At 40.8% G+C, this 16,133-nt stretch overlaps 1 protein-coding gene across 4 annotated transcripts in view; it reads right to left on the bottom strand.

Annotated features, from left to right (window-relative positions):
* TBC1D9B (TBC1 domain family member 9B) overlaps nt 1–16,133 on the bottom strand; it is a 47,909-nt gene that overhangs the window by 17,237 nt on the left and 14,539 nt on the right. For 2 of the 4 annotated variants that reach the window (XM_020782751.3, XM_020782753.3), the window contains exons 2-12: nt 13,544–13,654; nt 12,015–12,133; nt 9,022–9,250; nt 7,883–8,141; nt 6,586–6,793; nt 5,756–5,986; nt 3,242–3,403; nt 2,154–2,304; nt 1,522–1,736; nt 875–992; nt 28–313 (exon numbers count right to left, since the gene is read on the bottom strand). In XM_020782751.3, the coding sequence (XP_020638410.3) occupies nt 28–313; nt 875–992; nt 1,522–1,736; nt 2,154–2,304; nt 3,242–3,403; nt 5,756–5,986; nt 6,586–6,793; nt 7,883–8,141; nt 9,022–9,250; nt 12,015–12,133; nt 13,544–13,654 (2,089 nt within the window). The remainder of the gene's footprint in view (nt 1–27; nt 314–874; nt 993–1,521; nt 1,737–2,153; nt 2,305–3,241; nt 3,404–5,755; nt 5,987–6,585; nt 6,794–7,882; nt 8,142–9,021; nt 9,251–12,014; nt 12,134–13,543; nt 13,655–16,133) is intronic. The other 2 variants (XM_020782752.3, XM_078385652.1) reach the window with 1 other exon arrangement.

The raw sequence follows: 16,133 nt of genomic DNA, 5'->3' as shown, positions 1-16,133 counted from the left end.
AAGCAAAGAAAAAAAAAGCAAGGCTACCTGCCCAAGACAGTCATGGCCTCGCCTTCATCAGAGCAATTTAGGAGCTTCTCCATGTTGGCATCCAAGATGGCCAGAGACACCTGCAAGATGACCTTGATGCCTTCATAGAAGAAGCAGTCAACAATGACCACAGCACTTTCAAAAGGCATGACACTGAGGAAGAGAGTAAGGAACCAGGAGAGAGAGATACTGGAAATGACTCCCAAATCTTGCATTTTCTCAGACAGCTGAGGAAGACAATCCCGTGTTAGGTCTTCAAAGATGCCCTGGTCTACCAGTGCGCCTGAATGAGCAACAGAGACAGGAAAAAGCAAGAAAAGTGTTAACCATAGCATGCTTATGTTCTGTTCAGAAAGGATTCTACAAAGCTCGGAAGGAAACATAAAAGGATGACTAAACAGCACAGAAGGTAAGGAGTCGGGTTGTGCTACAGAGCAAGTAGAAACACTGATGGTTTTAAAATATATGAATGAACTTCTGGATTACTTGTTATAGGCACTAAGAATATGATTAGATATATTGGACATAAAAAAACTACAGAAAACCAATGGTAAGATAAAATGTTTTGAAGGTTTTAGGTCTTCGTTCTTGAAGGTTTTCAAGCAAAAACCAGATACACATGCTTCACTTTAAATATGTCATGTTTTATAGGGAAGAGCTCAGTTTGCTCCATCCAACATGGTTTGAAAAACATTCATATTAAAAATAAGATGATTCTATGAAGTCAAACCTCTTCTAACTATCCAGCTGTTCCTAACAGAATCCCTCTTTAGCTACTTCAGCTTGAACTACTTAGCACCAATTCATGCTAATTCATGTTTTCCAGGCTAAATGGAAGACTTACCAACCACTCTGGTGTTATAGTAATCTGGCAGCATCCTCTCACACAGGGCCACAAGGAGCCAGAAAGCTTCTTCCTCATTACAATACAGTAGTAGTACAGATGTCACAATGTTCATAGCCTGATAGTAGGTAGACACACACATGGACGTACAAAGAGAATAATTCATGTCAGATGAAGATCATATTTAGGAAGGCATTCATTAACTGTGATTTACTATGTTAGAGCCTTAGACAAATTAAATGTGAAAATCTGAAGAAAATATTTTATAGCTTTTTATATTCTTGGTTTCATGAGCCAGGACCCTGTTTTTTTTAAATCAAAAACTAGGTGAGGGCCTACATAATTTCAGTGGATAGGGAGTACTTCTAACTGGCCCCTACCTCTTGCCATTTCCTCCATTCTTTATTCCTTCCCGCCAATCCCTTAAAAACAGTACAGACAAAAGGAGGGGATATTAGTTTCTAACTTACTGATGACTTCCCCTTTCTTGTGCTCAACCCAAAGTGGTCACAGGGCCAAGCATAGCTTTCCCCTCAGGTAACATACTCCCACTGACAGGAGCCATAAGCTCCAATAGGACACATCACCGAACTGGAATGAGTTCTGCCCTCTGACTCTGAGGCGATCCACGATCGCTGTCCTCTTACCTGGCAGTAGCCAATTGTGGGATTCCGAAAAGCATATGCCGTTAGCACCCTTCGAAGTGCAGCAATCCCCAGCTCATTCTGAAAGGCTGGGTGCTCTGGCATTGAACGATGCAAGTCCCTTTCAATTTCTTCTGTGGCCAAGTTATACTTCCCCATCGACTGTTCCACCAAGTCTGCATAGTATCCAGGGTGAGTGGCCATCTCGTTCGAGGCTCCTGAAGTGATACACCAAAAAAAAAAAACAGTTTTCTTGTTCATGACATTCAGGATGCACTCTGATGAAGGATATGTTTCTGGAGAGTGTCAACATCAATCCCTTTTCACTTTTAGATGCAAGACTAACAGCATGGTGTAATTTGGTAATATGCATAATATATGTAGAAGTGATGTTTTAGCTAACAAATTTATCCTATACTTTTTAAGTGGGCATGATCTTAAAAAAAACTTTTCATAAAAAAAAGCAAGATGGGTTGTAATTAATTTAGGACTGAAAGCTACTACAATCTGGAAGAATTACAGATGACAAACTGAACATTGCTTCCGGTTTGACACTGGAATCAGGCCATAACTGATTAACTGAAAAACTTTTCTTCAACTGGGGAAGCGGTTGAATGTACAGAATTACTACTTACCTGAAAACAGGAGCCATAGCTCTCCACGAAGATTCTCCGGAATCCCTTTTAATACCAGCTCACGGGTCTTGGCTGTTCGATACATACACATCCCCCTCCCATATTCAAAGAAATGAATGTTCCACGACTCCTCTTTCATTGTTTCCTTTGCCTGGAAAGAGAAGCATTAGGAGGTTCATCTGACGAGAAAGTTCAGCTAACCCCAATGCTGCATTTCTCCTTGTATTCCTATGCAGGATGTTTCACTTTATAAAACAATATAAAAATATATCTTATGGTAACTACCTACACAGATATTGTAACAGTAATGGATAAAATTGAAATATGGTAGCATCCTGAATGGGGTGAAGAATGAATAGAGATCAAAGTTTAAGGGATTTGAATATTCTCTGAGGTGTGTTATCAGGACTAGTTTAATTAAAAATTCAGGAAAATGAACTTGGCCTCAATCTATAACACACCGGACAGTGAATATTACTCTGCTCCTGCCTGAGGCTAAAAAAATAGTGCAGAGGTTTCTTAATGTTAGTACACAATGTACCACACAAGAGACATTTATCTTCAAGCAGACCAACTTTTACATTCAAGTGCATAGTATCTTGGATTAAATGCATTATAAGATTAATATATTGGCCCTTGCTTAGTTTTCCATTCCTGGGGAAGGTTAAATTTCCAGGGAACTTAAAGTGCACCATTTTTTCCATTGATATACAGTATTTCATATCTCAAACCTTCTGTCAAAGATAATGTTATACCATGCATGCAAAGTTTTAGAAAAGGATGTAATTTTGTTTTAAATCACCAATACCTTAATATTTAGAAGGACATTTTGAGATGAACCTAGCTGAATCAGACTGGCCTATCTAGTCCAGTGCACATTCTTCATACAGTGGCCAATCCGTTACCTGTGAGAAGTTCTCAGGACATAAACTGCAGTTGTGCTTTTCTTGCTTAATTGTACCTGATTGTATTTTCTCTTGTACTTACGAGTTGTAGTTATGATAAATGGCTTTACACAGGCTCATATTGTACTTTACTGTTCAATATCCCACCCTACCACATGCCCACTGATAGAGCTACTATCTTACCCCTTTTGATCCAAGAATTTCATCAGAGTTGGACCCAAACAGTTTAAGCAGTCCCTTGGATGCTGTTGGAACGTTATCAGTGCAAAAATTGGCCAGCTGATTGTTGAGAGGAGAAGAAGGACTGGCTGAAAGTGCACCACTGGGAGACAGTTCTGGAGTTTCCTAAGAACAAGTAGACTAGCTGAAAATTATAAAGATACAAGCAGGCTTTTGTTGCAGTTTTTGGATATTTAATATGACCAAATAATGTTTGAAGAAGACTTTCCACTAAAGGTACATTGGAAGCAACAGCAGCACTAACTTCTTCATCCTTCACATTCACTCCATTGCAATACAGCTTTTCTTAAAGGAGACATTCTTTCACTGTGAGGCGACCATCCAAGTTGTACATTGAGGTTAAAATCCCCACTGGGTTACACAATCACAGAAGAGGAATCTCACACAGACATTTCCCTCTTTCTAGCAGGCTCTCCTTCATGTGACCACATACTGACTGAAAAATCAAGCACACAAATGAGCAAATGAAAAAGAACCTGTAGAAGGGGGAACCTGCTGTGTGATTGCCCTTGCATGCACAGACTTCCTCTTGAAATTCTGGTCAGACCTTGCAACGTGGAGGTCAATTCATACATTACCAAGCAAGAGCCCCTTATTCACGATGAATCTATACTAACTTGGAAGCTCTCCTAGTGTGTGCAGCTGCGTAACACCTGAGTACAGAGACACATATATTTACAGTACCTTTCCGAATGTGCCTTAGAAATGCAACATGTGAAGGTGCACTAAGTATGAATGAAGATGGATGTAGCCAACAGGCTTTCTTGTACTCTCAACAGATATCCAAACTACTGGACAGAAGGTCAAGTACTGTGCTACATTTAGCAGCCATAACTGATATGTACTCCCTGGGTACGTACACTAGTCATGGAAAGCAGAAAAGGAACCTCCTCCCTTGTATTTCCTACATTTTTCTTTAATCTGAAGGTCCTTGAAATATATTTTTAAGTTCTTCTGTTCAGTATGCTATCTTTAATATCCTGAATTTTCTCCCACTAAAGGAAAAGTATCTATTTTTCTTCCTCCCCCACTCAGTTATTTCTAAAGTTCATTTTCTTTATTCCTCTACCCTCAAGCCATCTCTTGTCACTCTAGTCATTTGTTTCACTACTAAAAAGTGGAACAGCAGTGAATTATTAGTACATTATCTCACGTGGAAAAGATTCAGTTAGGAAGCTTCCCTTAGTCAGAGAATTTAATCAGAGATCTCAGCAAACATTTCCCCTTGCTCAGCATCTGAGTTTGCTATCATTACCTAACCTCCATTCTCCTTGATCAGTTTCTTTCTGGTAGAAAACAATACGTGCTGAATAAAATCCAGGTCACTTGGTCTATAGCTTTGGGAAAAGGGCGACTCAATCCCTGATCTCTGCTCTGATCTGAGGAACAATCATATAAAAAGCATGTTGCTTATATACCACCCTACAGTGCTTAAAGCACTCTCTGGACAGTTTACAATTGAATTATGCAGGCTGCACAGTGCCTGTGCACTCAATTTATCAACCTCAGAACGATGGAAGGCTGAGTAAACCTTGGTCCAGCTGTTTGGGATTGAATCCGGGTCATGTTTTGGCTGCACTATTTCAGTTTAACCACTGCAGCACAAGGCTCCCCAGTCCTACCATCTCATGAACAAAGTATATCAGCAGGGCTGGGTGGAGAGGTTGTAAGTAGCATGGAACAGCTGATCCCATGAGTTGCATACTTCCTCCCACTGTCAGCTACTTTCAGGTTCATGGTGTGCACTATCTGTTTGACTGACATGCATTCATGACCAAATGATCACCCACAGTAAACATACAATGGTTTGTATTTCCCCCTGCAGAGAGATTACGTCATGTGAGGAAAACACCACAGGACACTGCCATGTATCAGAACAGATTATCCATTTACTTCAGTATTATCTACTTTGATTAGCAGATTAACTCTGTACAACCTCCAGCAGAAGGTTGTTCCTATTTCTAAAAGGTTATTCCATTTTCTACAATAATACCAGGTACTGAATCTCAGACAATCCACACACAAATATGCACTTTGTCAATCAAATGAGATTCATCCTCTAGCTGCTCTTAGTCAAAGAAGTTAATCTCAGATTTCAAACCACTGCTCTAGCATCTGCAGCATAAAATGCAGCCTAATCTGTTTTACTTTAAACTTGTAGTAATACCTTCTGAGCTGTATCAATGGGAAAAGCCTTTTTTCTCTAAGAAAACTTGCCATAGGATAAGAATAAATTAGCTTCACCAATATTAAATAGGAGAAAATAAACTTAAGAAATCAAGACATGTCCAAGTCTTTTACAGAAAGTTAAACAAATTAGGGAAAAGCTTTCTCATGCTGTGAATAAATGAAACATCTCGATTCAACATCCAGCTTTTGAGAAGAAATACATGGAAGGGACCATACATTTAAAAGTATTCAAAACATGCCAAAACCATCAGAGAATACTAATATTACCCTGTCAGAGTTCGTTTCTAATACCTCCTGTGTATGGTCACTCTTCTTCCGCCCTCTGCCATTGTTACATGACTGCTTTGATGGCGTCTTCTGCAGGAAATCAGAAATTCTCTGTACCAGGAAATCTCGATCTTTCAAGTTGGCAAAAAGGAAAGTCATTTTGCTTTTGGTGCTAATGGAGAGCGGGCTAGGCAAGACACTGGAACTGTCAGCTTTCTCAACAATTGTGACCTACAAAATGCATGCAGGAATAATTTGGATATATCAGGCTTCTTTATAATACAATGTTCAATATCTAAGATTGACATTTAATAGGTAATTGACAGATCCAATAGTTATTTTTCTAAGATTCCTATCATCAACACATATGGTGGTTTGTACCATTTGAAGACAAGGTTTTAATTCTGAGAGGAAAATGCCTGTGTATGTGAGAAATAAAGGGAAAGCCAAGTGATAAAACAGTTCAAATACTTTCTTTCAGACAGTTGGTATCTCCTCAGATTCTCATGCTTAACTAAGTATCAGTTTGGCTCAGGACCAAAGCAGGAAGAAAACAGTACTGCAGGTACGTATCTCTCTCACGCATGCAAGTTTGCTCTTTGGGGGAATATGGCCAGACAATGCCAGTCTTTCAACACAAAAAGAAAAAGTTATGTAGCTGCATATGGTAAAACTGTGTCTTCCTTACATCAACCTGGCATAGCATTAATTTAACCAATGGGCTAACTTACTGAGGCTCAAAATCAAAATCTTACATCCTTCAAAAAATTTCTTAACATTACAAATAGTGCAGATACTGAGAGAATTAATTACTAAAAACAGATTCTCACCTCCCTGAGGGGTATTATGAGATGACAAGCCTCCTCTGCCTTGCTAGCAAAACAAATATAGTTGTTGGAAACAAACATTTGGCCAAGAATATGAATTTTGTTGAATGGGGTCCATAAAGTACAGTCTGTATGTCCATCAAGCCGTTCATCTTTGGGGAGGCGAAAAGTAGCCCTGTACCACTCATTTTTAGCTCGTGCATCCAAATCTCTGAAGAAAATGACAACAAAATATATCAGGCTTTCAGTGGGAAAATAATGCTTTCAAGTAATCAATTATTATAGGAGTGTTTCCTGTCCTTTTAAAACAGTTTCTGAAGAAGTTTTTTCTTCTTTCAATTGTGGAAATTGTTATACATGACAGATAGTTGGCAAAAATCTTTCGTACATATACAAAAATTTCAGTGCAAGTGTAGCAGAATTAAAATGAGGTTTCCTTCCAGGCCAATGAAAATGCAGGTTTTTAATTCCCAGACGAATGCAAATGGGATGAAATGCTAATGAGAACAACTGGCAAGAACCAGAGGACCCTAATTTGGCAGGGAAAAGATATGCTCAAGGTTGATGTGAGAATGAAGGTTTAAAGAAACAATGTTGGAAAAAAGCTGTTAGAAAAATTTACAGGTCACACTAAAATATATACCTAAAAAGTCACAATATCCTGGAACTGCTCCCATAGTGTGGCCAGATGTACCAACTCCTTTCCAAGACTAAGCTCAGGGATAAGCAAGATGTTATATGGAGAATGCAGACAGTTCCCTGGCTTATTCAGCAGCTGAAATTCCAGCAAAGAATTCCACTACCCCATTGGAATGTCAGGCAGCAAGAGAAAAGGGGAGGAACAGAATTTGGGAGAATCCATGTGGCCATTCTTGCCCTACATGCTCATCAACTGCATGGTCTCATTATCAACTATTTATTTTCAACCATGAAAGTAAGAAATGTGCTCATTTGAAGACAGTGGGAAAGGGTGTTTAAAAAACAAAATAAAACTACACTTCCCAGCATTCATAGCCAGCATAGCCAACTGTTCTTCCTTAAAGAAAAGAAACAGAAGAAGAAATGAAAGCTTAGAGTGTCTTGATACAAGACAGTCAAGTGGAAAGACAGAGTTGCAATTGTATTGCAATCCATGCAATGAAAACATGTTAAGAGCAGGCTTAAAATTATTCCTCATTCTTGGAATTAAACCACATTCAAAGAATGTTATACACAAATACTGCACGATAATATGCAAACTCTGATATTCAGAGCCCTTCCTTCCAATCTTAGGGGGACACAGACAGAAGCACACACCTACCTTTTGAGTGCCGAGATATTCTTGAGAGGCTTGCTGGGCTTGGGAAGTAACATGTCCTCTGTGAACCCTTTATTGTCAAATAGTTGCCGCATGGCAATATTAGCCAGCTGTTCCATTAACTTGAAGGTTTCGTTGATGTTGAGGAACATTGAAAAGTAGAATTCACTGTCCCTAGTACTCACTTTGATGCATTCAGGGAAGAGAAGAGTGGCATTCTTCTCCAATTGTGTTACATCTACCCACTGAATTATTAGAGTCACTATGGAGAAAAGGAAGTCCAAATCACCAATTGCTATCAGACACTTCAAACAATGACAGGTGTCAAGCTTAATAAACTCCTTATTTTTCTTTTTCTCAGCCAAGTTATTATGACAATACATTGAGTAGAAGTATTTTACACAGATGTTGCTGAAGCACCCTGGTAAGGGGGCAAAGCAGATACTGTATAACATTGCAGATTGCTTAACCAAAGCTTTGCCAATATCTTCACTATTACATTCCAAAAGGTGAAATGAAAATTTCATAGCTTTCTTCCTACCAGAAAGAGTTTTATAAGAGTAAAACAATATTACAAGAGTTTTCATTCATTTTTCACATTTGGGAAAAATGTTTACAAATGAGTAACATATGTTTTTGCAAACAAGAATCCTGTATTATCCAAGATGTTTGTGCAAAAATAGAGGATGTGGGTTTTTTTTCTCTTGCTAATTTTGCTGACTACTGTTCTTTTTGCTATTATTTAGGAGTGAAAAATCTTGTAGGCCATTTTGTTGAGGCTGAGAAAATGTACAAGTATTCATTAGATCCTTACTCAGGAATAGATCAATACCAACATATTATTTCACAATTACTTTCTGAAATGGGAATTCCCGCAGCTGTCTCCTACTACAGCACACAGTTAAATCAATATGGATGTTATTCATCCATCTATGTTCTCCCCATGACCTGAAAAGTTTAAAAAAATTAACAATATCAAATTAATTAAAATACGTTAGACCATTGATTCCGAACTTTGGATTCCTAGATACTGGATTATAACTCCCAGATTCTTTGACCCCGGCCAGCAAGGCCAACAATGTTTGGGAACCCAAGTTTAGGAACCATTGTGATAGATGACATTAAACAGGCTGACAGTTTACCTTCTTTGCCCAAAAGGAAGGAATAGAAACAAAGGTGGTTAACAGTCAGATACAGCCAGCCTTGTCTAGGCACACGTCCTTTCCAGTAGCTGCAGGAGTAGTAATTGACTAGTTTCTCAACTTCAGGCATTCCAAACTGTTTACGCATTTTCAGTTCTGCTTCTTTAAATTTACCAGGATCTTCTTCTCCCTGAGGCTGCTGATTCTTATTCTCCTCAGCAATTATGCCCTGCAAGGAAAAAGAAAAACGAATATATGAAGATCAGAAGTCTCCTCCATGAAACACGTTTGTGGGACTGCCTGTTCGCTAGGCACAGTTCATCTCTTTAGATTACATTTTGGTGTGGACCCAGTGCAATTGACAAACACTCAGTACTCAAAATATAATGAAAAATGTGGTCGCAATCTGTTGCTTCTATTTATTTATTTATTTATTTGATTTTTACCCCGCCCCTCTAGACCATGTCTACTCGGGGCGGCTTACAAAATAAAACAGAACAGTATAAAAATATATAAAATCATAAAATTACGATTACAATTTCAATTTAAAACAATTAATTTAAAGAGAGGATTACCAAGATGGAATAGCAAAGAAAAGAAAAAAGGAGAAAGACTTAATTGACTGGAGGGAAGGCCTGCTTGAATAGCCAAGTTTTTAACTGGCTTTTAAAAACACTCAGCGAAGGTGGCAGCCGAATTTCTGTTGGAAGAATGTTCCATAGCCGAGGAGCCACCGCCGAGAAGGCCCGGTTTCTTGTTTTTTCCTTCCGGGCCTCTCTCGGCGTCAGACCCCTCAGCCGCCCCTGCTGGCTATGTCGGGTGATTCGGGTAGATCTGGGTGGGAGAAGACGGTCTGCCAAATATTGAGGTCCCAAACCGTTTAGGGCTTTATAAGTGATCACTAGCACTTTGAAGTCAACGCGGAAATGGATGGGCAACCAGTGCAAAGCAGCCAGGATGGGGGAGATATGCTGGTGTTTTCTCACCCCACTAAGGAGCCTGGCTGCTGCATTCTGGACCATCTGAAGTTTCCGCGTCAGCCTCAAAGGCAGCCCCACGTAGAGTGCGTTACAATGGTCTAATCTCGAGATTACGAGCGCATGGACTAGAGTAGTGAGGGCCCCCCGATCAAGATATGGTCGCAGCTGGGCAATCCGCCATAGATGAAAATAGGCGGAGCAGACCACGGACGCCACCTGGGTTTCCATGGTAAGCGCCGGGTCCAGATGTATTCCCAAGCTGCGGACCTCACTCTTTGCGGCAAGGGTCGTCCCTCCAAAGGAGAGGGAGTCACCTATGCCACTGACAGAAGGGCCACCCACCCTCAAGACCTCCGTCTTGTCTGGGTTCAGCCTCAATCCATTTGACTGCATCCATTCCAGTACAGTCTCCAGGCAGCGTTGGAGGGACCGGATGGCATCCACTGAAGTTGGTGTAAAGGAGATGTAGAGCTGTGTGTCATCAGCGTACTGATGACACGATGCCCCACACCCCCTGATGACCCCGCCCAGCGGCCTCATATAGATATTAAACAGCATTGGGGAGATAATCGACCCCTGTGGAACCCCACAATTGAGATTCCACAGGGCCAAGACCCTCTCCCCAAGCTGTACTCTCTGGGGGCGGTCCTCCAGGAAGGAGCGGAGCCAGGCAAGTGCCAGGCCACCGACTCCCAACTCGGAGAGCCTCCCCAGGAGGATACCGTGGTCGACGGTATCAAAGGCAGCTGAGATGTCGAGGAGGACCAACAAGGACATGTTGCCCCCATCGGCCTCCCTCAACAGGTCATCCAACAGTGCGACCAGTGCTGTCTCTGTACCATAGTGCGGCCTGAAGCCCGACTGAAATGGGTCCAGAGCATTGGTTTCATCCAAGAGCGCCTGAAGCTGATCTGCCACCACCCTCTCAACCACTTTGCTGAGGAAGGAAACATTGGCGATGGGCCTATAATTGCCAATTTCGTCCGCCGTCAAATTTGGTTTCTTCCTAATGGGCCTAATGAGTGTCTCCTTGAGGGCGAGGGGGACCTTGCCCTCCTGGAGAGACCCATTAATTATTGCAGTGGCCCATTCAGTTGTTACCGGCCTGGCTGCTTTGATTAGCCAGGCTGGGCAAGGGTCGAGAAAAGAGGTGGTGGCCCGACAGCGATCAAGCGCCTTGCCTACCAAATCTGGTGTTACAGGCTGAAAGGAGTCGAGAATAACCGGGCAGGACGGAGCGCTGGACATCTCTGCTCAATCCATTGTGTTTAAAAAAGGAGAAAGGTCACGGCAGATGGCCTCCAATTTGGATTTAAAAAAATTCTGCAAATTGGTCAGGTGAGATGCTAGTGGGAGGCCCTTCACCCTGACCAATTCCAGATAGATCGCGAACTATACGGAAAAGTTCTGCCTGCTGGTTGGAAGCTTCGCTTATCCGGTCAGCAAAGTAAGATCTTTTAGCAGCCTTTGCCTTGGCTAGGTAACCGTTAGTTGCAATCCTGATAGCTATCTTACTATAGTCCGTCAGTTTCTTTCTCCAAGCGCACTCTAGCCGTCTCCTTATTCTCTGCTCACTAAGTTTCTCTGCTCACTAAGTGAAATGTGGACATTTTTAACATTTATTCAGTGTTCTACTGTCTGCAAAGTCCTCATGTACTTCTCTGACTATGCAAGAAGAGAGAATGGAAAAGAGGAATGATATGTTCAAGAGTATTCTAGCAAAAGCAAATATCAATGTCAACTCTCAGAAGCTTGTTCAAATTGAACTTTGGCCCCATCCTATTGCTGGCTTTTCATCATACAGTTGGGTGTTAACCTAGTCAGCATAATTTATTGTTCTAGGTAAAACTGGGAAGAATCCACATAATTGGCTCTCTGTATCTTTCTCACAGGATATAATGGAAGCAGTTGAACCACATGGAGCTTTACAAGAGATTCACAGGAAGGAACTACCAGAGCTGTCTGATTTTTCTGCAGCAAAAGCAGGATGCAGCAAGAATGGGTGTCTCTTACATGTATCTTGCCCTTGACAAAAGTCGTGATATCTTCTTCATTGTCAAAGATGGCAAGAGTCTGCAGCAAGTTATTCTCTAACCATTCCCAGTGTTTCGTGATTTCTTTGCGTGTTGAACCTAAAAAGAAACCAAGAAATGATCATAAAACTGCAGTAGCTTTGAAAACAAATACTGCTAAACCTGTTCAAAAAGTTACATTTCTCCCACTTTTCTCCTCAAAATGTTTTTGTGCTACTTCTGCTAAGGAAACTTAATGCCATTTCAGTATATAAGTGGTCGACAGACTAGTATAATGCATATTCAAAAGGCAAACTTTAAGCTTCTTGTACTTACGTTTAAGACTAAACACTATCTGTGTCTGTTGCTCTTCCTCTCTGCACTACATACATTTGTTTCCTATCAGTCTATGTTCTTTTAGTTTGTTCTTTTATTTTATTCCTGCCTTTGTAACTTTCATTGTGCTCTCCCAACAGAGAAGAAGGACCTTCGCCAAATATCTGGTTTAAGCATTCTTCACCCTCTCCTCTGTGTTTTGGCTGGGAAACTGAAAATATTGAGGACAAGTCCATTGTGTTTGGGGACAAAGATATTTTTGCCACAAGAGAATTTTTAATTTCTTTTTAAAAATCTTGATCAACTGTTTTTTGATTCACTTCATAATATCATCTGGGATTAAAGCTCTGAAGATAATAGCCATACACTCGTGATCTGCATTTATTCCATTTTTATGTCATCTTTCTCCAAGTCCTGGGACCCAATTCAAGCTACAAATTATTAAAAAACAGAGGAACTAAAACCAGAATAAAATATTGCATTAAAAATAATTAAAGAACTACTTGTCAAAAACCTGTCTAAAAAGGATGATCTCCATCTCCTTCATCTGGAAGGACAAAAGAGAGAAGGCCACCCCAGACTCCAAAGGGAAGGCATTCCACAACCTCGAAGAAATGCCAGAGAAGGCCCTTTCTTGCATTCTCACCAGATATTCCTGTGAAGGCGGCAGGACTATGAGAAAAGATCCTAGGACTTGAGAAAGCTCAGATGAGAAGAGAAAGGTCTTCAGGTAGTTTCGATCCTGCCCTACACAGCTTTATAGGTCATAACCAGCTCTTTGAACTGGGCCTGCAAATGGACCAGCTGCCAGTAGAGCTGTTTATTTATTATTATTTTATTCAAAATATTTATACCTCACACTTTCTCCTCAAGCCCTGGTCAGCAACCTGGCTGCTGCATTTTGAACCAGCTGAAGTTTATATTATATTATATTAATATCTCATATACACTTTTTATATCAATACAAACAGAATGTAATAAAGACATGTGCCACTATATATCCAGATTTTATTTCTTAGCATTAGCTCTCTTTTTTTTCAAAAAAGAAGAAAGAAAATGCTCTCTCGCAAATCCTCTGCAATCTGAGGATGTACTGGAAGAAACAGCAAATACGCACTGGTAACAATTCCCCTTTGCAGGGAGGGGGAACTTTTGCTTTCTCACTTGCTTGGATGGAGAACAGTACATACTTACCACATGCTACTGCCCAATAAATTTGAGAATCTTGTGTTTGGTGTAAAATCCTGTAAGGAGCAACTCTAGCACTGGAGTCCAAAACAACATCTAATGTTCCCACAAGCAATCCTAAAAAACACAAAGGATACAGAGAAAAACATGACAAAGTTGGTCTGTGTGAGAGAAAAATGAGAGAGAAAAATGATGGAATGTGTTAGAACAGTGGTTTCCAACTTTTGAGTAACCCAGATGTTCCTGAACTGCCACTCCCAGAAACCCCAGCCAGCACAGCTGGTAGTGAAGGCTTGTGGGAACTGTAGTTAAAGAACTCCTGGGTTACCCTTTGGGTAATTAAAAAAATCAGTATTTTAAAATAGAATCACATGCATTTTTACTCTGTCAGTTCTACACCTAAGATTGTAAGTAGATTACAAGTCTAATTTTCAAGTCTGAGAGAGAGAAACTAGCATCACCCCCATTATCCCACTGACAAATTTCCTGAGAGACTGTAGTCCTTGGGTGATAAAGGTGCTCCATGCCTGGTAAAAAAATTCTGCCACCAATTATCCATCTACAGCCAGAACTTTGAAGTGTTAAAAACTGATATATTTAAAGAACCTTCCTTGCCACGGTGGCACTAAATAGCATAAAATGGTAATGCTAATATGTTGATCAAAATGGAGATAACACAGAAGAATACAAAGAGATTGCACTAGAAGTAAACAATGCTTTGCTATTTCAGAAGTCAGGGCCAGTTTCCCCATTCTGGAAAACTAGGTGTGAATTCACTGGCCATAATTTGAGCATCTTGAAAAATACAAAATAAAAAAAATTGTAGTGTCATAATTTAAATGTGGGGCGGGGCAAAAAGACAAAGGTATTTTTCCAATATTACAAAGAGTCCATATAAAAAGTATATGTTGTTTATATATGGTTTTTAGTCTTTCATATCCCAGCTATCACTTTACCAAAGAACCCAAGTCCCACCATTATAGAGTCCATCCTCTCCAAATAAAACTTGTGTATTTTCAGAGGCATTTTGTCATTATATTTATCATATCTGTTATGTTTCTGGGCAGGAGAAACGGTGAAGAAGATACACTGAACATCCAATGTTACTACTAACATGCCAGATTAGCCATGTTACAGACGGCTAACCTGTGATACACAGGGGCTGTAGGATATGGCATCTGATAAATGCCAAAGGACACTGGGATTGAGGAAATGTGAATTCTTAATAATCACGAGGAAAACCCTGTAGCCCATATAAACCAGGGGAAAGAGTACGATAATCAGATACCTACTAATCCAGTGAACATTTACAGTTAACATTTTAAAAACACAGCTACCAGCTATATCCAGTAGGGTTAAACATGCATATACTTCTTATAAGAATGTTCAGGCCACCCAAGTTGTTTAACCAGGCCACCCAAATTATTTGACTATGGCACATATGTAATTCAAGATGTTTCTGCTGGTTCTTAACAGGGCCTGAAGGCTGCTATTTTTGTTTCAGTACACTACCGTGTTGTTGTTATTCTATGCCATTGTCACATACAGCACTGATGGTACCTGTCTGTCATGGGTTTGGAGGGAAAGTTCCATCCTATGGGGAGTGCAAGGCGGGACATCAGGGGGGAGGAGCTGTACTGTATATATATTTGGAACTTGTGTGGAGAAGGGAGTTGGAGTCTGTGTGTCAGACTGGGTACAACTGTTTGTCAGTTAGTACATACCTGATAGGTTCAGGTTTCTATCTAGGTAGCCAGAACTGATAGGTTCAGGGTCTGCGCGTTACCTTAAAGTGTTCAGTGGGAACCAAGCTGTTGTATGGGTGTGATTGGGACTATGCCACGTTACAGTATCCTATTTACCTGATTCTTTTATTTATCCTGATTGTTGTTTCAATAAACCTTGTTCTTTTATTTATTAAAATCCATTCCTGGTCTGTGTGACTCCTTACAGGGAATAGTTGGTGGCAGCATAATTACAGGGTGGGATACTCCAGTAGGTCTGGGGTTGTCACATTGATTGGTGTCCAGCGTGTGGGATACGACTGGTCCAGTTGTCCAGTGGTCCAGCAAAGCCTTGGCAAGTGTGCCCAGAGCAAGGGGGGTCTAGTCAGGGAAAATCTGAGGGCGTGTAGGTAATCTTCTAGGCTTACCTCACGGGGAGGTAGGCTAGTGGAAGAACGTGCAAACTCAGATTGGGGGACTAGATTAGGGAGCTCTGAGGCAACCTGTTTTGGCGGGAAAGGGCTGAGGCAAAGCTGCGTGAAGTAACAGTGATCTAGCCTGTCTGCTGAGAGGCCTAGCAGAGGGGGTGGATTCTGCCTGGCAACAGTTGCAAGTTGGTGCTGGAGGGACAGCAGCAGTCTATAGAAGGCTGTTTCTGAGGCAAAAGGAAAAAAGTCGTCGTTTTATTTTGAGGCGTGACTTTTGAAGGCAACCTGTTCTGGGGGGATTATGCCCTTGACTCAAAGCCAAATGGCAGAAATGGGGGAAGTGAGAGAACCACAGGGAGACCAAGGTTCTGAGGAGGAATTTGGCTCAGTGCAGGATGAGAGCACGGGAGAACTGACCTCAGAACTCAGAAGAATGCTCCTAGC

The sequence above is a fragment of the Pogona vitticeps genome, chromosome 2 (assembly GCF_051106095.1).
Source record: "Pogona vitticeps strain Pit_001003342236 chromosome 2, PviZW2.1, whole genome shotgun sequence".
Lineage (NCBI taxonomy): Eukaryota > Metazoa > Chordata > Lepidosauria > Squamata > Agamidae > Pogona > Pogona vitticeps.
The sequence above is the reverse complement of the archived record's forward strand: the minus strand, read 5'-3'. Positions and strand labels throughout refer to the sequence as shown.